Source organism: Amblyraja radiata, chromosome 24 (assembly GCF_010909765.2).
Source record: "Amblyraja radiata isolate CabotCenter1 chromosome 24, sAmbRad1.1.pri, whole genome shotgun sequence".
Taxonomy (NCBI): Eukaryota; Metazoa; Chordata; class Chondrichthyes; order Rajiformes; family Rajidae; genus Amblyraja; species Amblyraja radiata.
This window is the reverse complement of record NC_045979.1, coordinates 33,562,356-33,587,355: the sequence shown is the minus strand read 5'-3', so window position 1 is coordinate 33,587,355 and position 25,000 is coordinate 33,562,356. Positions and strand designations below refer to the sequence as shown.

The 25,000-nt window shown below is 48.1% G+C and overlaps 1 protein-coding gene across 1 annotated transcript in view; it reads left to right on the top strand.

Annotated features, from left to right (window-relative positions):
- Positions 1-1,076: 1,076 nt before the first annotated feature.
- LOC116986997 overlaps positions 1,077-25,000 on the top strand; it is a 114,330-nt gene continuing 90,406 nt past the window's right edge. Inside the window, exons 1-3 of the mRNA XM_033042880.1 lie at positions 1,077-1,125; positions 3,415-3,735; positions 7,029-7,349. Coding sequence (XP_032898771.1) covers positions 1,077-1,125; positions 3,415-3,735; positions 7,029-7,349 — 691 coding nt within the window. The remainder of the gene's footprint in view (positions 1,126-3,414; positions 3,736-7,028; positions 7,350-25,000) is intronic.

Genomic DNA, 25,000 nt, shown 5'->3' with positions numbered 1-25,000 from the left:
GAAATGATCCTGCATCTTCCGGATTATGCCCAGAAATTCCTGCCATTGCGGTTTCACCGTCATTCCTGCTAGGGTCCCTTTCCAGTCTACTTTGGCCAGCTCCCCTCTCATGCCTTCATAGTCCCCTTTGTTTAACTGCATTAGTGACACTTCCCATTTAACGTTCTCCTTCTCAAATTGCGGATTAAAACGCTAGACAAACTTCTAGACAAACTTCTTCACAGTCCACTACACCATTAAGTTTTCATTTTCAAAAAGTGAATTTCATGACAATATTGTTTCAAAGTTTGATTTAAACAGTTGAAGCAGAGAGGAGAGGGTCAAACTCCAATTAACCTCAGCTGGTTTCAGGTGAAAAGGCCCTACTCCCTAACGCCAGCTTCCTGTTTTGCCCCTTGTCAACAGCGATATGACACAACAAAAGTTCCAATGATTATATTTTGATCTGCCGCTCCACTTACAAAATCATCAAGAGGGAATGATCAGAAAGTGTACACATCTTAGACGTTTCTACTCTTCTAAATGTCATATTTTCTGCAACGTATCATTGTTTACATGAAGGGTCCGGACCCGAAATGTCACCTATCCATTCTCTCCAGAGGTGCTGCCGGGCCCGCAGAGTTGCTCCTGCATTTTTTTGTCTGTCATTATTTCCATCACTGTTCAGTGTTAACAGACTCTGAGTACAGAGATAACCGCCGCTCCATCCTTACGGATACATCATACCTGACGAAGTGGTTGAAGCAGCTGCAATAACAATATGTAATGGGCCCGTGGACATGGTCCTTGGTAGGGAAGGTTTTTGGCAAATTTGACTAACTTAGATGAGCATATTGGTTTAACGCTTGGGGAAAAGGGCCTGTTTCCTGCTGTATGACTCTGTGAACAACTGACCCAACCATTTGCTAAATATACCCCTGAGCATTTCACACTACATCGTGTCGAGCTGCTACTGGCTCGCTGTAGTTCACGGTGTGACTTCCTGTTCCCTTCTTCCTCATTGCTATTTGAGAGGTGCGGTTGCATCTGAGAGCTCAGAGCTGAGCGACAGACAGACAAATGCTGGCCTTGTCACTATGGATGAAACAATGTGGATTCCCATTCTTCTCATCTCCTCGCTGCCCGGTAAGTGAAAGCCAGATCTTCATATTCCAATGATCAATATTAGTTGGGGTCCCGTGCACCCTTTCCACAGCAGAGATGGTTAAGTGTGTGTAGACATGTAATGGGAGAAATGGAACTCAGTGCATTGTGGTGATGGATCTGAAATCACATTTGAATATATAGACTCTGTTCGGGTATAGTTGAAAGGCATAAAATAGCGAATAAATTTGGAGCAGATACTCCAAGACACCTGGACCGAAGAACAGAGGTTCCAACATCAACAGGAAGTTAATTCTACACTAACAAAATATGTTTACAACTGAGGTGGAAGTCACGATTGTGGACTCATTGTGTCAGTTTAAATATTCCCTGCATTTGTCCAACTCAAATCTGTCGTAAACCCAAAAATTCCCCGGTACATGAGACTGAACCACTGTCCTCGCTCTATCCACCCACTCCCAAATCTCTCTCCATCCTCTCTCCAATCCGCGTCCCAGTCGTCCTGAAAGGTCCAAGGCGAGCCGGGGTCGTTGGGAATAGAACCTGTCCCAGATGACCAGCGGGTTTCAAATTCAGTTTAGTTTATTGTCACGTGTACCGAGGTAGAGTGTTTTTGTTGCGAGCTAACTCGCCAGCAGAAAGACAATCCATGATTGTTATCGATCCTCTTACAGCGCATAGATACATGAAAAGGAAATAACGTTTAGTGTAAGGTAAAGCCAGCAAAGTCCGATCAAGGGTATTCCGAGGGTCATCAGAGTGGTAGATGGGAGTTCAGCACCGCTCTCTGTTTGTGGTAGGATGATTCAGATGCCTGATAACAGCTGGGATGAAACTGTCCGTGAATCTGGCGGTGTGCGTTTTCACGCTAGTAACGCTCTCCAGTAAGGGACCCGGTTTATTGCAACTCGTCCGACCTCTGTCCTCAGTCAGGGCGTTGTAAAGGCTGTGAATGACTAAACAAGGGTCCGGCCCAGTGTCGGTTGAGAGATGAATGTTGGCAGCGCAGCCGGCGGCACCGACAATGAAACAGCAAAGTAGGGTCTTTCTGTAGGGTGAGAGGCCGGGCACCGCCTGGGATTGTTGAAAGGCAGCTCCTGCAACACTGCCGCGCTCCCTCAGTACCGGACTGCGATCCCAGCCCAGTTTCTGCTCAGGGATCTGGAGTGGGAAGTGAACCCAATATGCACTGACCCGGGGACAGAACACTGACACAACTGGTACAATAACAGCACTGCCTGCACTTCAGACCGGAGACATTGGCCGTGAAGCAATATGACACATCATGGAACTATTTAAGTTTTCTTTCATGTAATCTTCAAAATGTATCTATTTCCATTAAACAGTTCATTTAGAATAGAATAGAATAGAATAGAATAGAATAGCCTTTTATTGTCATCCAGACCGAAGTCTGAACGAAATTTAAGCAGTCATACATACAATACAATACAATAAAAAACAACAATAAACACATATTAACATCCACCACAGTGAGTCCACCCAACATCTCCTCACTGTGATGGAGGCAAAAGTCTTAGGGCTGCAGTCTCTTCCCTCCTCTTCTCCTTCTGCGCTGAGGCGATACCCCCCGGGCGATGTTAAAACCTGTCCTGCGGCTCAAACACCGCGGCCCGGGGTAGTCGAAGCTGCCGCTCACCAGACCTGCTGACGCAGCCGCTGGCCCGCGGCCGAACCCCCGGTCTCAGGCCACCGCCGCCAGAACTGCCGTCCCAGCCCCCGGAGCATCGTTCCAGCCCCGAGCCGGATCGCCCTCACGTGAGTACTGCCACCGTCTCAGCCTCGCGCCAGGCCGCCGCTCCTCCCTCGCGCCAGGCCGCCCCGACTGGGCGCCGCTCCTCCCTCGGGCCGGGAACGCCGTACCTCCCCGAGCTCGGCTACTCCGACGGGAGCACCTTCCTTCCTCGGGCCGGCCGTCACAGCCCCTCACGAAAGCCCTGTTCCAGCCCCGAGCCGGGCCGTCCTCACGGGAGCGAGCTCAGTGCGAGTCCCGGCGGGCTCTGCCTCCTGAGCCTCGAGGTCGCCAGCTCCGCCATTAGGCCTCAGCGCAGACGGAGGCAGAGAAGGGGAATACGACAAAAAAAGTCGCATTCCCCCGCAGGGAGAGACAGCAAGCCCCGTTTCAACCCCCCCCCCCCCCCCCAAAAACACTAACTAAAAACCAAAACTAGACTAACCAAAACGAAAATAAACAACCCAAAAAACACAAAACAAACAGGACTGCCGGAGAGCCGCTGCAGCCAGAGCCGCGCCGCCGTCATTTGCTCTCCATCTGAAAGTTTCACCCCTCAGTTTCAGGTGCAGTGTGGGGAGAGGAGTATGTAAGAGGAGTCGTGGGAAGAGCGATCACAACCGATTGCCACTATGCACCAGAGTACCGCTCACACACAAAATACTGGTGCCGTGAGTCGTGTCGCCTGTCTACAATTGTAGCGGAAACAAATGGGCAACCCGGACGGAGTGGAAGAGTGTCAATCACCGATCACCCGGCACGAGGAATATTTACTGTGGCTGTGGAGGATCTTCACTCTGGAGATACAGGATGGTACAGCTGTGGAATGACAACATCTGCTGGCCGTCGTATGTTTTCCGTACATCTAGAAGTATCTGACGGTACGTTTCTCAGCGATTGACTTGACGTCTCCACTGAAATGCCAGATCCATGTTTTCTCCGGGAAGGTCAGGGCAGCACCGATATCCCGAGGCTCCGAAGCAGTGCAGAGACCTGCGGGGTAGGGGCGGGGTTCGGGAACCCCCACTCATGTTGCTCTCGCCCAGTGCGGGCTCTGTCCCACTGAACGGCCACCCACTTCAACTGGGATACGCAGCACATTTCCCTGCCTCTGAACTGTAAAACAAAATATCACCCTGTCAGAGGTTTGCATTCCGACACAAATTAATAATACGACTGGAACAGATCAGTGAGAACCCCCCCCCCCCCCCCCCCCCCCCCCCCCCCCCCTCCATGTTTTGTGCCGTGGGAGCTACAGCCAGTCCCATGTCGGTTCGCTTGCCCCAGGACTGGCTGTCCCGCCCAGGTCGCCTGCGAGCCCCAGGACTGGCTGTAGCGCCCAGCACGGCTCACCTGCCCCACACGCCAAAGACGCGCAGGTTTGTTGGTAAAAGGGCCTGTCCCACTTACGTGTCCTTGGCACGCAAATTACGCGACCTCGTGGTCGCATGCGATTTCATGCGTACGCATAGTCGTCTGGAGCTCGTGACATAGATACATAGATTCATAGAAAATAGGTGCAGGAGTAGGCCATTCGGCCCTTCGAGCCTGCACCGCCATTCAATATGATCATGGCTGATCATCCAACTCAGTATCCCGTACCTGCCTTCTCTCCATACCCCCTGATCCCTTTAGCCACAAGGGCCACATTGAACTCCCTCTTAAATATAGCCAATGAACTGGCCTCAACTACCTTCTGTGGCAGAGAGTTCCAGAGATTCACCACTCTCTGTGTGAAAATGTTTTTCTCATCTCGGTCTTAAAGGATTTCCCCTCTATCCTTAAGCTGTGACCCCTTGTTCTGGACTTCCCCAACATCGGGAACAATCTTCCTGCATCTAGCCTGTCCAACACCTTAAGAATTTTGTAAGTTTCTATAAGATCCCCCCTCAATCTCCTAAATTCTAGCGAGTATAAGCCGAGTCTATCCAGTCTTTCTTCATATGAAAGTCCTGACATCCCAGGAATCAGTCTGGTGAACCTTCTCTGCACTCCCTCCATGGCAAGAATGTCCTTCCTCAGATTTGGAGACCAAATCTGTACGCAATACTCCAGGTGTGGTCTCACCAAGACCCTGTACAACTGCAGTAGAACCTCCATGCTCCTATACTCAAATCCTTTTGCTATGAATGCTAACATACCATTCGCTTTCTTCACTGCCTGCTGCACCTGCATCCCTACTTTCAATGACTGGTGTACCATGACACCCAGGTCTCGTTGCATCTCCCCGTTTCCTAATCGGCCACCTAATCGACGTAATTTGAAGATTGGCTCACTGCTTGAGAAACTCCGCGGAGAAACTCCGCGGGACCGGCAGCGTCTCTGGAGAGAAGTAATGCGTGACGTTTCGTGTCGAGACTCTTCTTCAGTCAGTAAAGAAGGGTCTTGACCGGAAACGTCACCCTTTGCTTCTCTCCAGAGATGCTGCCGGTCCCGCTGAGTTACTCCTGCATTTTGTGGCCATCTTTAATTTTCTTGGCCCCGCTCTGGGAGTAGAAGTGGGGGGCGGATCCGGACCACAACGGCCGTGAGCCTCAGGTCCAGTTCGGCGATCCTTTGCCTGCTTCTGCTGCTGATGGAGGTGAAACGTTGCGTCACGCCAGGGTCTTGGGCCTGTCCCACTTTGGCCGTCAGTTACGCGACAGGTTATTGACGCGCGAAGATTTCGTTCGCTACAAAAAATTCGGAGCGGCGCGCGATGTCGCGCACAACTACATACCCCTCCGCGCTTCTCAGTGGGACTGGCCCAGCGCGGCCGTACAACGCCCGTGCGCCTCAACGCGACCATGAGGTCGCGTAATTTGCGTGCCAAGGACACGTAAGTGGGACAGGCCCTTAAGTGGTTCGGTAAATTGAGAATTATCCCTAGTGTGTCGGATGATGCTAGTGCACAGGGTGATTGCTGGTCGGAGCGGACACGGTGGTCCAGAGGACCTGCAGTTACCAGATCGCATGCGCGCACAGGTCGGCTCGCCTGCATCGGGACTGGCTGTAGCTCCCAGGTTGACTGGCAGGTCTGGTTGTAGCACCCAGGCCGCCTGCTTGCCCAAGAACTGGCTGTAGTTCAAAGGTCGCGAAAAAAATATACGACTGTGGGCCGGATGATTTCGGGTCATGGGCTGCAGGTTGCCGACCCCTGTACTAGCTGTCAGGCCTCATTGTGCCCCCCCCCCCCCCCCCCCGCACCCCATGTTTTAAAACGATGCTCTGCCCCGTCAATGCGCCACCACCAAGCAGCCACTGTCCACCCACCGCCCGGCAGCCAGCCAGCCTCTCCACCCGGGTATTTCCCCGGTGGTAAGCAGAATAAGCTTATCTTTCGCCCCATCAGCCGTCGCACACAGCATATAATCCTCCCACATTTTCCCCACCTACAACGGGATGCCACAACTAGCCATATCTTTCTATCTCCGCCACTTTCTGCTTGCCGAAGAGACTAATGCACTAATCATGGGTTTGAATGTTGGTATCGTAGATTTGTGGCAGTTTCAGATTAAAGCAAGATTTTTTTTTTAACTGCGGTACTGGTATTATAAAACAAAGAGAGATGGTGCTGCTGTGTACTGTATTATAAAACAAAGAGAGATGGTGCTGCTGTGTACTGGTACAGTGGCAGACGTGGTAGTTCTGGCAGCTGGGAGGACGGAGAGACACAGAGATGAATTAATCTGGTAAATGGATTGTGAGAAGAAGGGGCTTTCTGACGGGCAATTTGGCTGTCACTTTGTAATGTAACATCTGAGTAGCTGACATTGTCCTCATCTGTACTGGGGTGTCACAGTCGATTTACTTCATAATTGCAGTCCACACACAGTTTGAGTTTGATTAGACCGGTTGGTGGCTGCATGAAACAAACTGCCAACGGAAGTAGTTATGGTAGGTACTATAGCAACATTTAAGAAACATTTGGACAGCTACACGAATAGGATATGTTGAGAGGGTTAAGGGCCAAGCAAGGGCAGGTGGAACTAGTGTAGCCTGGTCGTGTTGGTCAGCGCGGGCAAGTTAGACCGAAGGGCCTGTTTTATGCTGTATGACTCTATGACTCTATGGAGATGGATGGGTCAGATTCCAACCTGGCGGCTCTGGCTAAGTTACAGAAATGTTGGATATTGGCGAGTGTTTGATTTTCAGATGTTCACTCAGTGTCTGACTGTTTGCTCCTTTCCCACAGAACCCGTGTCTGTTCCTGTGCTTGGATTTCTGTCACCAGCTAATGTCTCCTGTCTCGGGGGCTCAGTGTCAGTGTCCTGTGATTCGGTCCAGGGATCCCTTCCCATTAGCTACAGCTGGTATGAAAAGACCCCATCTGGGGATTCAAAGATCTCAGACAACAATACCCTGGATCTACATTGTCAATCCTTCAAACACCAGCACCATCAATATTATTGCACAGCCTCAAATAGACGTGGATCAAACTCCAGTGAAATGGTCAACGTGTCCATCTCCAGCAGTGACGTGCCCTGTAGTTTCGTAGTGAAAATCAACGGCACTGGTAAGTAGTGGAGGGAATGAGGAGAAGAAGGGGAAGTGGGGGTGGGGGGGTGGGGGTTCATAAGATCATAAGTGATAGAAGCAGAAATAGACTATTCAATCATGGCTGATCTAGCTTCCGCTCTTCCTGGCTAGAACTTCCTCTTATGATTACACAACTTTAAACTAGGTTTGCATTGATATCAGTCCGTCCATCATCTCCACATGACAGGCACTCAAATATGGGAAGGGAACAGAAATTATCCGTAAATGTGGCCACAGTTAACTCCTAGATGACTGTATCAGCTTTGGCCAATGTGTTAATGTTGACCATTCAGTACCATCGATACTAATTCATTTTACCAGCCCCTCATCCCTAGTCTTCCCAGACTTGACAATTCAAGTGCCTCCACAATCTAAGTTTAAAAATACATCTTGCTCAGATACCCTCCAAATATTCTACTCCTTAACCCAACCCTATGTTCTCCATTTCTTCGCACACCTGCTGTGCTGATTTCCCACGAAGTACCCCATCTCCTTTATCTTACTTTCTTTATCTTTATTACTTTATTGTCATAGAAGTGGTGCATACAATGAAATTCAGGCGCACAGCACAAATGTACAAGATAAAAATAACAATAAAATAACAGCAAAAAAAGTACTTAATGGTCAACATTACTACAGTGGACCAAAGCTGATACAGTCCTCTGGGAGTTAACTGTCGCCACATTTACGGATAATTTCTGTTCCCTTCCCATATTTGAGTGTCTGTCATGTGGAGATGCCGGAAAGTGGAAATGCTTGGACTGATGTCGCTGCAAATCTAGTTTAAAGCTGGCCTACACCAGCACTGGGAAATGTATTTCTGGAGCCCAGCAACCAAGTATTGACAAATGGGCAATAATAAAAATTATTCATGCACTGACGTACACATACTGTGACACATACACACAGATTTACACACGCATACACATTATGCCTACGTATGCACCCAGAATATCCATTGTGCCTCGAACCGATGTTTGGTTGTTTATGATTTGGGATAGAGCTACAGCGCGGAAACAGGCCCTTCGGCCCACCGGGTAAATTACATTTACTAAGCCAATTAACCTATAAACCTGTCGTCTTTGGAGTGTGGGGTAAATCTGAAGAACCTGGAGAAAATTCACGCAGGTCACGGGGAGAACGTACAAACTAGGGAAAGACAGCACCCGTCGTCGGAATCGAACCCGGTTCTCCGGTGCTCGGGTGTTGCATTCGCTGTAAAAGGCAGCAACTCTACCGCTGCGCCATCGTGTGACATGTTCACCTATGCATACGTGGCACCCAATAATAAATAAACTGAAATAATACTAATTAAGGAACATCGGCTCCTGAAGTGTTGAGTCGCTGCACGTACGTGCCCCGCCATCTTGTTCCTCGTAGCTTTGCACACCTGTAATAGGTTCATCCTTCCTCTCCTGTATGGAATAAAACCCCATCAACCCAGCATCTCCTCCGAACTGTAATGCTTCATGCCAGGCACTAGCCCTCTCGTGAAATCACCTGCTTTATTTTAGTGATCCAGCCAGGGCCGGCCTTAATCCGAATGGACCGATTGCTCCCAACTGGGCCCCGCGAGTAAGGGGGGCCCGCGCCAGAGTAATTTACTCTCGGCTCGGGTAGATCTACCCCGGGTGGAGAGAGAGTAGTGGGGTGGAGGGGGAAGAAAGAGGTAGACGGGGAGGGGGGATGTAGAAGGGGGAGAGGGGGAGGTGGGTCGTTCCCTAACGGTCCCGGGGAGCGCTCCCGCGGAGCTATAAATCTGCTCGCTATAGGATCTGTGCCCCCGCCCCTCCAGTCGCCGTGCTTCAAGCACACATCCCCGGCTCCACCCCTCTCTCTTCCCGGGAAGACGCGGTGAACAATACAGGGAGGGCCGGGCCGGGGGTTGGAGCAACGTTTACAAACCTCGGCCTCAGCTCACACCCGTCCGCCCGGACCCCAGCATCCGCTCCCGCCGCCGGTCTCTCTCCCTTCTCTCATTCCCTCCCTCCTTCCTCTCTCTTTTCCCTTCTCTCCTTCCCTCCCTCCCTCCCTTCTCTCATTCCCTCCCGCACACACATAACACACAGAGAACTAACACACACACACACATCACGCACACAACTAAGTTAGGATGGAGTAAAGACCAAAGGGTAGGATGGGGCTGAAGCCCAAAATTTAATGCCTGGATTGGTTTTTCACCAATGGGTATTGGTTTTCCAGGATCTATTTAATTAAATTACTTTTTTTTAAATTTCACTCAATAAAACAAGTGATATTGTAACTATGTACTTTTCTGAGGTGATCTACACATTTTGTTTGTTACTTGTAGGCTTACATGTATGCACATTTATATTAAAATGTAGCTTAGATCTGTTTGGTGCATTAAGTCGCGTGCACATTTTAAGCGCACATTTTGATTACTTTGCATTCTACCATTGAGATATAAAGTCTATTATAGACTTTAATTATATGTCTATGATTCTACATACCTTGGCTGGCGACCTGGGGCTCACCAAAAGTGTTCCCGATTGGGCCCCCCAACACCTAAGGCCGACACTAGGGACAATTTACAGAAGCCAATTAACCTACAAACCTGCAAATCTTGAAAACCGGAGCACTTGAATAAAACCCACGCGGTGACAGGGAGAACATACAAACTCCGTGCAGATAGTACCCGTGGTCAGCATTGAACCCGGGTCTCTGACGCTGTGAGGCAGCAATTCGACCGCTGCGCCACTGCACCGCCTTACTGTTGGCGATCTGAGTTGTAACCAGTGCTCCAGCTTGTCATGCCAACAACTGCCATCTGCTGCAAATTACAATGAAGAAACATTGCCTGTCTATTAAGCCTATAAACCCCTTATATCAGACAAACATGTTCTCTTGTTCAACTGCAAGTGAAAAGCAGTGAAATTGATTTTTATTTCCTTGTTCCAACAGGACTTGAATATTCGTGTGCAACTTCGAAAAAATCAAATAATTCTTCAAGGTAAACTACTCTGTTTCCATTGAAAGGTGCCATGAGCTTATTGCTGGTGTTTTGATTGAGATTGCTTCAATTGGGAGAAAATTGTGTCTTCCGATCACTGGCATTAAAGGCCTGTTGGAGGACTGGTGCACTTGGCAGGGATTCAAGTTTGTGGACCATTGGGACATCTTTTGGGGAAGGTGTGACCTGTAAAAAAGGACGGGTTGCACTTGAACCCGAGGGGGACCAATAACCTGGCGGGGAGATTTGCAAAGGCTACTGGGTAGACTTTAAACTAGAACGGTTGGGGGGAGGGACTCAAATAGAGAAAGCTAGTAGACAGTGTGTGGGGCAGGAGGCAGAGAAGGGAAGCACTCAGACCCAACATGTGGAGGGGAAAGAAGAAAAATATAATAAACAGAGAATAAGAGGTGGCGGGTTTCTTAAATGTGTGAGCAGAGAGACAGAGGGGTGTAAAATGAGGGTAGAAGCAATCGGTAGCAAGGTGAAAAGTAAAAGTGGCAGGCAGACAAATCCAGGGCAAAAATCAAAAAGGACCACTTTTCAGCATAATAGTATAAGGGGTAAGAATGTTGTAAAAACAAGCCTGAAGGCTTTGTGTCTCAATATAAGGAGCATTCGTAATAAAGTGGATGTTGAATGTGCAGATAGCTATTAATGACTATGATATAGTTGGGATCACGGAGACATGGCTCCAGGGTGACCAAGGCTGGGAGCTGAACATCCAGGGATATTCAATATTCAGGAGGGATAAACAGAAACGAAAAGGAGGCGAGGTAGCATTGCAGGTTAGAGATGAGATTAACGCAATAGAAAGGAAGGACTTTAGCTTGGAGGATGTGGAGTCGATATGGGTAGAGCTACGGAACATTAAGGGGTAGAAAACGCTAGTGGGTCTTGTGTATAGGCCACTTAACAGTAGTAGTGGAGATGGGGATGGCAACAAACAGGAAATTAGAAATGCGTGCAACTAAGGTAAAACAGTTATAATGGGTGACTTCAATCTACATATAGATTGGGCGAATCAAATTGGCAGGGGTGCTGAGGAAGAGGATTTCTTGGAATGTATGCGGGATAGTTTTCCAAACCAACATATAACCATATAACCATAATAACAATAACAGCACGGAAACAGGCCATCTCGACCCTTCTAGTCCGTGCCGAACACGTATTCTCCCCTAGTCCCATATACCTGCGCTCAGACCATAACCCTCCATTCCTTTCCCGTCCATATAACTATCCAATTTAACATGTAGAGGAACCAACGAGAGAGCAGGCTATTCTAGACAGGGTATTGAGTAATGAGGAAGGGTTAGTTAGCAGTCTTGTTGTGCGTGGCCCCTAGGGCAAGAATGGCCATAATATGGTTGAGTTCTTCATTAGAATGGAGAGAGACATAATTAATTCAGAAACAAGGGTTCTGAACTTAATGAAAAGTAACTTTGAGTGTATGAGACGTGAATTGGTCAAGATTGATTGGTAATTGATTCTTAAAGGGTTGACGGTGGATATGCAATGGAAGGCATTTAAAGGCTGCATGGATGAACTACAACATTTGTTCATCCCAGTTTGGCAAAAGAATACATCAGGGAAGGTAGTGCATCCGTTGATTAAAAGGGAAATCAGGGATAGTATCAAAACAAAAGATGAAGCATACAAATTAGCCAGAAAAAGCAGCCTAGCAGAGGACTGGGAGAAATTCAGAGTCCAGCAGAGGAGGACAAAGGGCTTAATTAGGAAAGGGGAAATAGATTATGAAAGAAAACTGGCAGGGAACATAAAAACTGACTGCAAAGGTTTTTATAGATATGTGAAGAGAAAAAGATGAGTTAAAACAAACGTAGGTCCCTTGCAGTCAGAAACAGGTGAATTGATCATGGGGAACAAAGACGTGGCAGATCAATTGAATAACTACTTTGGTTCTGTCTTCACTAAGGAAGACTTAAATAATCTGACGGAAATAGCAGGGGACCGGGGGTCAAATAAGATGGAGGAATTGAGTGAAATCCAGGATAGCTGGGAAGTGGCGTTAGGTAAATTGAATGGATTAAAGGCCGATAAATCCCCAGGGCCAGATAGGCTGCATTCCAGAGTACTTAAGGAAGTAGCCCCAGAAATAGTGGATGCATTAGTGATAATTTTTCAAAACTCTTTAGATTCTGGAGTAGTTCCTGAGGATTGGAGGGTAGCTAATGTAACCCCACCTTTTAAAAAGGGAGGGAGAGAGAAAGCGGGGAATTACAGACCAGTTAGTCTAACGTCGGTAGTGGGGAAACTGCTAGAGTCATTTATTAAAGATGGGATAGCAGCACATTTGGAAAGTGGTGAAATCATTGGACAAAGTCAGCATGGATTTATGAAAGTTAAATCATGTCTGACGAATCTTAAATAATTTTTCGAGGATGCAACTGGTAGAGTGGATAAGGGAGCACCAGTGGATGTGTTATATCTTGACTTTCAGAAGGCTTTCGACAAGGCCCCACATAACAGATTAGTATACAAACTTAAAGCACACAGTATTGGGGGTTAAGTATTGATGTAGATAGAGAACTGACTGGCAGACAGGAAGCAAAGAGTAGGAGTAAACGGGTCCTTTTCAGAATGGCAGGCAGTACCTAGTGGGGTACCGCAAGGCTCAGTGCTGGGACCCCAGCTATTTACAATATATATTAATGTTTTGGACAAGGGAATTGAATGCAACATCTCCAAGTTTGCGGATGACATGAAGCTGGGGGGTAGTGTTAGCTGTGAGGAGGATGCTAGGAGGCTGCAAGGTGCCTTGGATAGGCTGGGTGAGTGGGCAGATGCATGGCAGATGCAGTAAAATGTGGATACATGTGAGGTTATCCACTTTGGTGGCAAAAACAGGAAAGTAGACTGTTATCTGAATGGTGGCCGATTAGGAAAAGGGGAGATGCAACGAGACCTGGGTGCCATGGTACATCAGTCATTGAAAGTAGGCATGCAGGTGCAGCAGGCAGTGAAGAAAGGGAATGGTATGTTAGCATTCATTGCAAAACGATTTGAGTATAGGAGCAGGGAGGTTCTACTGCAGTTGTACAGGGTCTTGGTGAGACCACACCTGGAGTATTGCGTACAGTTTTGGTCTCCTAATCTGAGGAAAGACATTCTTGCCATAGAGAGAGTACAGAGAAGGTTCACCAGACTGATTCCTGGGATGTCAGGACTTTCATATGAAGAAAGACTGGATAGACTCGGCTTGTACTCGCTAGAATTTAGAAGATTGAGGGGGTATCATATAGAAACTTACAAAATTCTTAAGGGATTGGGCAGGCTAGATGCAGGAAGATTGTTCCCGATGTTGGGGAAGTCCAGAACAAGGGGTCATAGTTAAAGGATAAGGGGGAAATCTTTTAGGACCGAGATGAGAAAAACATTTTTCACACAGAGAGTGGTGAATCTCTGGAATTCTCTGCCACAGAGGTAGTTGAGGCCAGTTCATTGGCTATATTTAAGAGGGAGTTAGATGTGGCCCTTGTGGCTAAAGGTATCAGGGGTTATGGAGAGAAGGCAGGTACAGGATACTGAGTTGGATGATCATCCATGATCATATTGAATGGCGGTGCAGGCTCGAAGGGCCGAATGGCCTACTCCTGCACCTATTTTCTATGTTTCTATGTTTCTATGTTACCCTTCAGAGGGCGTTCCCTGCGGAATTCACCATGACTTCTCCATTACTAACCTCATCCCATTGTGTGAGATGAGTATAGTTGCCAACCCCAAGTATTGTTGCTTTGCCTTGCTGTGACCTCCTCTGGTGTGGTACTGATAGGAAAATGCCTAGTGAATTATGGGCTAAAAAACCCATAATTTATTTATTTATTTATTTATTTTTTTTAAAAAATCTTTAGTACTTTTTGTTTCGTTTATCTTACCATATTAGTGTGGATGTGTACGTATGTGAGTGTTGTATGCCCCCGTTTGGTTCCGACCTGATTCGGGTGGGTTGAAGGTGGGTAAGGGTAAGGGCTTTGAAGGTCGCTTACATACTGTTGCACAATTATGCCTTGACTGTCACTGTCTGTTATCATTGTATGTATGCAAATTGCTGTGAAATTCAAATAAAAAGATTACAAAAAACACCACCTTTGACATCACATATGGCAACACATTGTAGAGTTAGTCAAAGTCTCTATGTCAGTCACTCCAACAGCAGGAAGTGTTTCCACATAAGACGAGACCCTGGGTGGTAGACACGTTAGGTCACACTGCTGACCTTGAGATGGTCATGGTGAGCCGCCTTCTGGATATGTTGAAGATGTTCCATATTCCAGACAGCTCTAAGCGAACAGTCACTGTCCAAACCCAATGTTGGGGGAGGTGGAGATGGAGTTGTAAATGGCATTGGGGTGAGATTAATGTTTTATTATTAATGTTTAATGTTTTATGTATCATTCTTAACTTCACTGTATGTCATGTTGTCACTTGCGGGCAGAGCACCAAGGCAGATTCCTTGTATGTGAATACTTGACCAAACAACCTATTCATTCATTCATTCATTTGTTGTGAACCAAGTGCATTGTTTTCTCTTTGGCATAGTGTTTTCTCCACCGAGATTGGAACAGGGTTGCAGAACCATGTTCACAAAGTGGTGGTTTCAAGGATAGCTGCAAATATTTGGATAAATCACTCAGATACCACACCACTGCAGTACTGAGGGAAAAGTGGGGGGATGGGGGGTGGGGGGGGGGGCAGCATGCTGGCTGTCAGATATGGAAAACTTCAATAACAGTGGCATGGTAGCACAGCGGTAGAGTTGCTGCCTTACTGACCCAGAGACTTGTGTTCGATCCTGACCACGGTTGCTGCCTGTACAGAGTTTGTTCGTTCTCTCAGTGACCACGTGGGTTTTCTCCAGTTTTCTCCATGTGTTCTAGTTTTCTCCCACGTTCCAAAGACGTGCAGGTTTGTAGGTTAATTGGCCTCTGTAAATTGACTCTAATGTTTCGGGTAGATCTAGTGTAATGAGATTGCAGGTTGACGCAGATTTGGTGGTCCGAAAGGCCTGTTTCCATGCTGTATCTCTAAACTAAACTAAATTAATCTAAACTGAACTAAACTAAACCAAACTCAGCTGAATTAACCTAAACTAATCACTGCTATTAAAGTGTAACAGTTCCCATGCATTGTTTGTGAAGGAGGAGGGAGGGATCGTTAATGGTTGGACCCAATTACTCTTCAACCAGTTTCACGATCGTTGGTCAATGTCACCTTACTGTGAGCAGATTAGCTGCTGCATTACCCAACGAAACAGACTCTACACTTCATTTCCTTTGCTGCACAATTCATAAAACATCATGAAAGGTGCCATGTAAATGCTTGACTTTTGTTCTTTACTGAAGTCCAAGAATCAATGATGAGCCATGTCTCACCCTTCCCTTTTCTCTGTCCAACAGGATCACTTATATAGTTGCTTCTGGTGTCACTGTGCTTCTCCTGATTCTCATCATTACCTTCATTTGTTACCAAAAGCGTAAAACCAAGGGTGAGTTTCTGATTTATCTTAAATAATTTCACAATACATGTCTCAGTTCCTTGCAGAATGTCAAGAGATTTAATTCTGTTCTAATCAACAAATGCCCTGCATTAAAGTAATAAAATGTAGGAGGAAGCATGAATGATCAATAATGTTATCATGTTTGATGCTATCATGGTGACTCGGTGACAAAAACTGTTCTTTGAACATCATTGTACAGAAACTGTCTGGGTGTGAAATGGCAGAGATGCGTGAGAACTAAGAGGCTAGGTAGAAGTAATATTTACATACATACTCTCATCCTCTCAGCTGTTAGAATATGCTTTGTGTGATTAGCTGTTGTATTTCAAATCGGGTTAAAAGTCGTGTTTATTGTCACATGCACAAGCACGTTGAAGTACTGTTAAAATGAAGATCACACCTGCAGCCTCACAGGGACATAGACAACGTACAACATACCTGCCTCACACAGAGGGCGGTGGGTATATGGCAGGAGCTGCCAAAGGAGGTAGTTGAGGCAGGGCAGGTCTAGCTTGGACAGGTAATCCAAGATGCGAACGCCCATGAACTTGAAGCTGCCAACTATCTCCACCGCCGATGAAAACTTGAAAGTTCACTGAGCTGTTTCTCAGTCAGAGAGCATCAGTGGAAAGTAAACAGTTAAACATTTCAGATCCAAGACCCATCATACAACAGGGAAAGAGGGAAAAGAGGGAGGAATCTCATTGAAACATCAAATAGCGAAAGGCCTGGATGTAGTGGATGTAGAGTGGATGATTGCACTAGTGGGAGAGCCTAGGACCAGAGGTCATAACCTCAGAATTAAAGGGCATTCCTTTAGGATGGAGATGAGGAAGAATTTCTTTAGTCAGAGAGTTATGAATCTGTGGAATGATTGCCACAGAATGTCATGGAGGCCATCAAAAAATATTTTTCAGGCATAGATGGAAAGATATGTTCTAGATTAGACCAGGTGTCCTGGATTGTGGAGAGAAGGCAGGAGAAAGAGGTTAGGAGGGAGAGATAGACCAGCCATGATTGAATGGCGGAGTAGATGGATGGGCCTAATAGCATAATTCTGCTCCTATCACTTATGAACATGAAAACCTGCTGGAGCAGGTAAGGTTAGGACGATAGACACAAAATGCTGGTGTAACCCAGCGGAACATGCAGCATCTCTGGAGAGAAAGAATGTGTGATGTTTCGGGTCAAGCCTCTTTTTCAGACTGATGTCAGGGGAGTGGGCGGTACACAGATAAAATGTAGTCGGAGACAGTAAGACTAGTCAAAGAACTGGGAATGGGGAGGGGATGGAGAGAAATGGAAAGCTATGGCTACTTGAAGTTAGAGAAGTCAATGTTCATACCGCTGAGGTGTAAGCTGCTCAAGCGAAATATGAGGTGCTGTTCCTCCAATTTGTGCTGGGCTTCACTCTGACAACGGAGGAGGCCCAGGATCGAAAGGTTAGTGTGGGAATGGGAGGGGTAGATAAAGTATTGAGCAACCGGGAGATCATGTAGGTTTAGGCATCTGTTAGGAGGGATGGGTAGAGCACAGGGAATATGATCCATTCGGAACATTACGTACAGCAACCTGAACAACAGGGCAGACACTTACTCCGTTCGTGCAAATATACTGCAGTACTTTTGGGGTACTCTAAAATATAAGGTCTTGCACATAACACGTAGATGTTTCAGTGTGTTGGAAGGAACTGCAGATGCTGGTTTACACTGAAGATCAACACAAAATGTTCAAGCAATTCAGCGGATCCGGGTGCATCTCTGCAGAAAAGGAATGGGTAACGTTTCGAGTCGCGACCCTTCTTCAGACTGAGAGTCAGGGGAAGTGGAAACAAGAGATCTAGAAGGTACATAGAACAAAAATATGAAATATATGAATGAATGATGGTTAAACCTGTTCCTGATATGGCTCTATCGACAACATATTTTCCAGAATCCAAGTGCAATACATCACACGGTGAAGCCAACAATGAAACCCAGGTAAAAATGTGAAATATAAATTCTCTGAGTGATGAAGAATATATAACATTGAATTGTCTGTGTTACACAGGCCATTTAGCAACACCAGTCCTCTCCAGATAAGAGATCCAGTGCAGAAACAGGCCCTACGGCCCACTGAGTCCACGCCGACCGGAGAACCCTGCACACTAACACTATCCTACACACACTAGGGGAAATTTGCAATTATGCCAAACCATTTAACCTACAAACCTGTTGTAGGCGCTGTCAGGCAGCAACTCCACCGTGCTGCGCCAGCTTTGTGTTGTAAACAGCCGCAATGGCTTGTCTGTATACTGAACAGTTTGAGACCTATTTTGTAATAGACATCTGTTGAGGACCTTTCAAATCTATTAGGTTATAAAATTGGATTTTGTTACATTTTAGGAAATGGCAGTGTTGGAAGGGAACCACATTTATGCAAATCTGCAGCAACTTGGAAACATCAGGGCAGCTGAGCATTTGGAAACCAATGAGAGTGGAATCACGCATGCAGTGGTGAATTGTCAAAGGAAGTCGAGATCAAGGCACCATGCGGCTGAAATCGCTGTCGTCTACGAAAATGACAATTTTCATCGCAACTGCCCAAAGGGCATTCGGAAACCCCACTCTACTGTGACTCCAGAGAACCCTTAGTCGATCTATGCATCTGTTGATTCTTAGGAGAGATTTTTAATTCGGTGTGAGTTTTGGGCTGTAATTGCTTTACCACTCTGTTCAGAGGACACTGCTTTAATCTGCTTTCTACTTTGCTGGGGTAACTCAGCAGGTCAGGCAGCATCTCTGGAGAAAATGGACTGGTGGCCTTTGAGGTTGGGAGCCATCTTCGGATGGTCTGTAGAAAGGTCCTGACCCAAAATGATACCAATCCATTTTCGCCAGAGATGTTTCTTGACCATCTGAGATCCTCCAGCATTTTGGGTTCGTCTTTGGTATAAACCAGCATCTTTTTATTGCTATACTTTGTGCAGCTCTTTCTGAGCGGCTGTGTTCAATTCATCAGGTGTCGGGGGTGATGGGGAGAAGGCAGGAGAGTGGTGTTAGGAGGGAGAGGTAGATCAGCGATGATTGAATGGTGGAGTAGCCTTGATGGGCCAAATTGTCTGCTCCTATTACGAATGACCTTATGAATTCCACTCCCATCGCCATTCTCTTTCATCCGCTAGTATAATGAATGAGCCTAGATCATGCATACAAATGATAAAATGGCACTGCTTCCCATTCCTATAATACCCACCCACAAGTTCCCCAACCCTCCCATCATCATTCCTTGCAAGGGTCAGCCTCAGAACACCACAATCCATTGTCTCAGTGCCAAAATATTGTGGGGTCAAGTCCGTAAAAGGGGAATGGATCAAGCACGAAAATGGGTTTAAGTGGATAGTGGGCTAAGGCACATAAGCTCAAGACGTAAAATGATCCTCGAGCCCGGATAAGTGGCCTCAATGAAACATGGTCAAGACTGGATTTTATCTGCCACAATGACCAGTTGCAAATAAAATGATTTTACATGAGACCATCCCTAGATACTGCACAGCCAAGGTGAAATGGGGAGAGGGAGGGGAGTAATGTAGCGTGGAACTGCAGAACTATTCATAGCTTGTATAGCCTATTAGAGTGCAAGAATTGAGTCAAGAGAGTTTTATTGTCATACAGTATATACTTGCAGCAGCACAACAGAGTAATGTACACGAATTCCTCCATCTTTTGTACTCACTGAGAATGCAAGGTTAAGGTAGGTGTAAAGAAGTGTTATCGACACACTGTGACTTTACTTCTTTATTACATTCATACTGTGGCATTACAGAGAGCACTAGCTGTACGTGGTCTGTCACGGAAACTAGAGAGCGATATGTGGGTGGGGAGGTTGTAATTATACTTGTGATATGGGGAGTGATTAGTAGTGATGAGGTAACTATATTAAGGGTCACATGCATATGTCATCTACATCCTTCCCCTTGGAAACGAAAGACAAACAAAGTAGTGACAGGGCGACCACGTCTCATGCGCTGACAATCAAATGAGTAGAATTGGTTAAGCAAAATCGCCATAGCGGACAGGCGGCTTGACAACACGTCCCGACCGGTTTCGCATCTCGCCATCTCCCCTCCCTGCAGGAACAAGTGGGGGCAGTACGGCGACAGGTGCAGACGGCTGCACTGGAACAGGTGAGCCGGGCGGGGACGGAGAAGACAATGGCAGAAGGGCATGAGGGGATGCGGGACTCGCAGAGGACTGCGCGCGGGCAGTTGAGGGAGGGTGAACCGGAGGAGGATCGGACGGATAGAGCTGTGAGGGTAGAGACCGTGGCATGCGAGGAGCGATGGGCCGAGCATCGCCTGGAGGCTGAAATTTCAGCGGGGGAGCAAAGGGATCTGCGGGTGGTGGTCGCGGCTCGTTGACAAGCCGCAGATGTTAGCGGGACCGGCGGTAGATGGTTCCTGCATGGTCGACAAGATAGGACCGAGGCGACCCAGCAGTGGCGACTACGGTAGCGAGCCGGGAGTGACCGGTGGGGGTCTGCATGCGGACAACTTGACCGGGGAAAAGGCGCAGCAGGAGGCGGCAGGACTTGTCATGGGAGCGTTTCTGCACATCGCGCTTAAGGGCAATGCGCTCCTGAACAGCAGCAGGCTTGGGGACAGAGGGGACGAGTGAGCGCTGGGCTACCGGGATCGGTGGTCTGGTAGTGCGAGACATGAGCCGCTGAGCAGGGGAGCCCATGGCAGGGTCACGGGATATGTTGCGAAGGTTGAGCAGGGTTGGAAAGAAATCAGAGTTAAACAAACGACATTGTTCCAGTAAGTTCTTTGCACTGCGAACGGCGCGCTCGGCCAGACCGTTGCTTTGCGGGTACTCAGGGCTGCTGATGTAGTCGCGGAAGTTCCAGCTGGTTGCGAAAGCCCGAAACTCGGAGCTCGTGAATTGGCTGCCGTTGTCCGACTGCAGGCTGGCCGGGGTGCCAAAGGTAGAGAAATGGCGGCGCAGCTTTTCGACAACGGCCGAAGAGGTGAGGGAATGCAGCTGGTCAACCTCGAACCAGTTGGAGTAGGAGTCGACTAGTACCAGGAAGTGTTTGCCTCGCCACTCGAAAATGTCAGTGGCAACCGCCATCCAGGGCAGTTCGGGTGCAGCCTGCTGCAGAAGCGGCTGTCGTTGCTGGTGGGGGGCGAGGCTGTTGCAGGTGGAACATGAAGAGACCCTCTCCCGGATGTATTGAGCCATACCAGGCCAGTAGAACTGGCTCTGGGCGTGAGACAAGGTGGCTTCGGCCCCAGGATGACCGTTATGAGTGGCCTGAAAATAGTGGTCGTGCAGAGCAGCAGGCACAACAACCTTGTGTCCTTTCACAACCACGCCGTCGTGGAGTACGAGCTCATCACGGACCAGGAAGTAGGGCACGGCGCCAGCCGGCAGAGCGGAACGACGGTCGGGCCAGCCCTGCTGGATGATGGCAGCAAGCTGTTGCAGGGCAGGATCATCGGCAGTGTGATTGACCAGGGACTTCATCTGCTGTGAAGGGACAATATTGACATTGAGCACCATCAGGTCAGACATTTCATAGGGGGTGGCGATCGGTGGATGTTAACGGGGCGCGGGATAGCGTTTCGGCCACGAACATGTCTTTGCCTTTCCGGAAAACGACTTTGAAAGTGAAACGCTGGAGCTGCAGCATCATGCGTTGCAGGCGGGATGAGACAACATGGATCGACTTGTTGAGGATGGTGACAAGCGGCTGGTGATCTGTCTCAATGGTGAAAGTGTTGCAGAGTATATAGTCCTCGAATTTGGAGCAGGCAAACACCACGGCCAGTAGCTCCTTCTCGACCTGTGCGTAGTGCTGTTCGGCAGGGGTCATGGTACGGGACGAGTAGGAGACTGGCAGTTGCAGGCCGTCATGGAGCTGCAGGCAAGCGGCACCGAACCCGAACTGAGAGGCGTCGCAGGTGATAATAATGGGACGTTGCAGGTCAAAACATTTAAGTGTGGGGGTACTGATCAGCTTGGACCTAAGGATGTCAAAAGATTTTTGGTGTTGAGGGAACCAAGCCCAGGCCGTGTCCTTCTTTATCAAATCCCTCAGGGGTGCACTCAGCTCGCTGGGGTCGGGGATGAACTTCCCCAGGTAGTTTACCATGCCCAGGAAACGTTGCAGGCTGGGCACATCAGTGGGTGATGACATCTCGGAGATGGTAGTCGTTTTCTGTGTGTCGGGTTTCAGCCCCGAGGCTGTGAATACATGTCCAACATATGTGACCTCGTGGACGCGGAATCGGCATTTCTTGGGGTTGAGTTTCAAGTTGCTCTTCCGGGCCCGGTCTAGGACTTGGCGGAGGTTGAAATCGTGCTCAGCGGCATCCTTACCGTAGACCAGGATGTCGTCAACGATGATGGCACACGGTAGACCGGCAAACAGTTGCTCCATTGTCCGTTGGAACACCTCGCTGGCAGAGTTGATTCCGAATGGCATTCGGAGGAACTTAAATCTGCCGAAGGGGGTGCTGAAAGTTGTCAGGTTGGAGGAATGCTCGTCAAGCGGTATCTGCCAGAAGGAGCTCTTGGCATCGAGGACAGAAAAGATTGTGGCCGGACCAACCTGTGCAGCGACGTCCTCTACTGTTCTCATGGGGTAATGCGGGCGTTTGATGGCATGGTTTAGGTCTTTGGGGTTGATGCAAATGCGTATTTCGCTTTTGTCCTTTTTCGCGGCAACAACCATGGTGGAGACGCACTTGATGGGTTCGCTGACCGCCTTTAGGATGCCCATTTTTACCATGCTGTGCAGCGTCGATTCTACTTTGTCCCTCATGGCGAAGGAGACACGGTGTGGCGCACGGACCACTAGCACGACCTTGCGGTCGACGACAATCTTGTAGTTGCAGGGCAGCTTGTCCAGCTCGCCATCAAAGCGGTCAGGATATTCAGCCAACGGGTCCATTAGGGCTTGCACCTTGTGGATGTTACGGTGGAAAGAGATCAGGCCCAGGTCCTGGCATGCTTGGTTGCCCAACAGGGTAATGCAGTTGGAATCGAGAAGATAGAAAGTGAGGGGCCGAGAGGTGTCCAGTATCTTGCAGCGCAGAGTTGCCTTTCCCACAGGAACAAGCACCCCTCCCCCGTATGCATGCAAAGTGGAGCGATCAGCAGTAACTTGCTCATTAGTCCTAATCTTTTTGAAGAGGCCTGTTGACAACATTCGCAACAGCTCCGGTATCTAACTTAGCGGTGAAGGTCGAGTTATTCACAGTTACATGAACTGAAGGGTCTGTTATCACTGCAGGTGCATCCAACACAGAAAAAATGCTGGTCTCCCCCTGAGAGGACCCAGATTCAGATACAGGGAAGTCGTCGAGTTGGTACTGGGAACCCAGCTCGCTATCAGTTTGCTCCAAGTTGTTTAACATACGCCTTGGAGCAGCATGTGGCTTCCCACGGGAACGGCAGGCAGCAGAAAAATGGTTGAGTTTCTTGCAGTAATTGCACGTTTTGCCCAAAGCAGGGCATACATTGTACTGATGAGTGGCAAAGTTACAATTGGGGCACCTTTGCTGGGAACGTCCCCCGGGAGCAGTGCCGGACCTCGGGGGTCGTGGCGGGGTAGGGTTCTGTCGAGGGCGGGTAACGCTGGCAAAGTTAATGTCCTGATCAGCCGGTGACACTGCCGTAGTGACGGCTTCGGCTAAACGGCAGGCATGCATAGCCTCGTTGAAAGACGGGTCGGGCTTGCGCAAAAGTTCAGTCCTTAGCTTTTCATCGCGGAGACCGTAAACCAGAATGTCCCTGGTCAGCTCCTCGGGGGTCAGCGTCTCAAGGCGGCACCGTCTGGCCAGGTGTCGCAGCGCAGCAACATAGTTCTCAGCAGATTCACCAGGGCGCTGACGCCGCCCGAACAGTTTGAAACGTCCTAAAATGCAATTAGTTGGAATGTCGCAAATCGCGGTAAACTTAGCCAATAAACATACCGGGTCCCGAACAGATTCACCCACATCGTAGACGAAGAAGTCTGACCGAGCGAGGGCATCGGGACCAGCCAGGTTAAGGAGTAGAGAAGCTTGGACGGCTGGAGTAACGGCAGGATGAGCGATTGTGACATAGTGGTCGAAGTCACGTTTAAAGACATCCCATCGATGGGCAATGTCTGCATCGAAAACGAGCACATCGGGTTTGCGGCAAGAATTGGCCATAACAAGGAAACAAGGAGGGGGTAACAGAAAACTGGGGCAAAATTAAATTTAAAAAAACCGATAAACATGAGGCGCAAGGGGTAAGAGTTTTGACACCATGTAAAGAAGTGTTATCGACACACTGTGACTTTCCTTCTTTATTACATTCATACTGTGGCATTACAGAGAGCACTAGCTGTACGTGGTCTGTCACGGAAACTAGAGAGCGATATGTGGGTGGGGAGGTTGTAATTATACTTGTGATATGGGGAGTGGTTAGTAGTGATGAGGTAACTATATTAAGGGTCACATGCATATGTCATCTACAGTAGGGGAGGAAGGTAATGTACATGTGGTTGTGTAAAAGGCACTGAATGCTTTATATCTGAGGGCATCTGCCCAAGGACATGTGTAACCAAAGTTGGCCAATTTGTAATAAAATTAATTTGTTCTGAAATTTGTTCTCCGTCTGTTGGAGTCCAGGCGAAATGTTCCCGCCTACAACGTTCCTCACCAGTACATGAGCACGTGACCTACGAGCACCTCAGTGCCAACGGGTAGAATACATCACTGCCTGAACTGTACATTTCTGGGTGAGATACGAAACCAAGAAAATTCAACTGACATGTCCACAGAAACCCCCCACAAAAAAAAGGCAATTTCTGTAGCAGAAGAAAGTTCGATTGGAAATTCTGGTCTTAGCAGCATTGCTACAGGACCTCGTCTCAACTCTGGAGGTACTCTCTTCGGAATATACAAAGTTCTTACAGAGCAGGAGAGTGCAGGTGAAGGGATGAGGTTTTCCTTGGCTCAATTGTCCAGACACAGTGAGGAGGGGTAAGTTGGGCCGAAGGGCCTGTTTGTCTGTTGTATGACTCTATGACTCAAATACAATCTAGCCTGGGAATAAATGTTTCTTAGATATTACGGGATCTATGGAAATAGAACTAGTACTGGATACTGACATGATAAAGGATA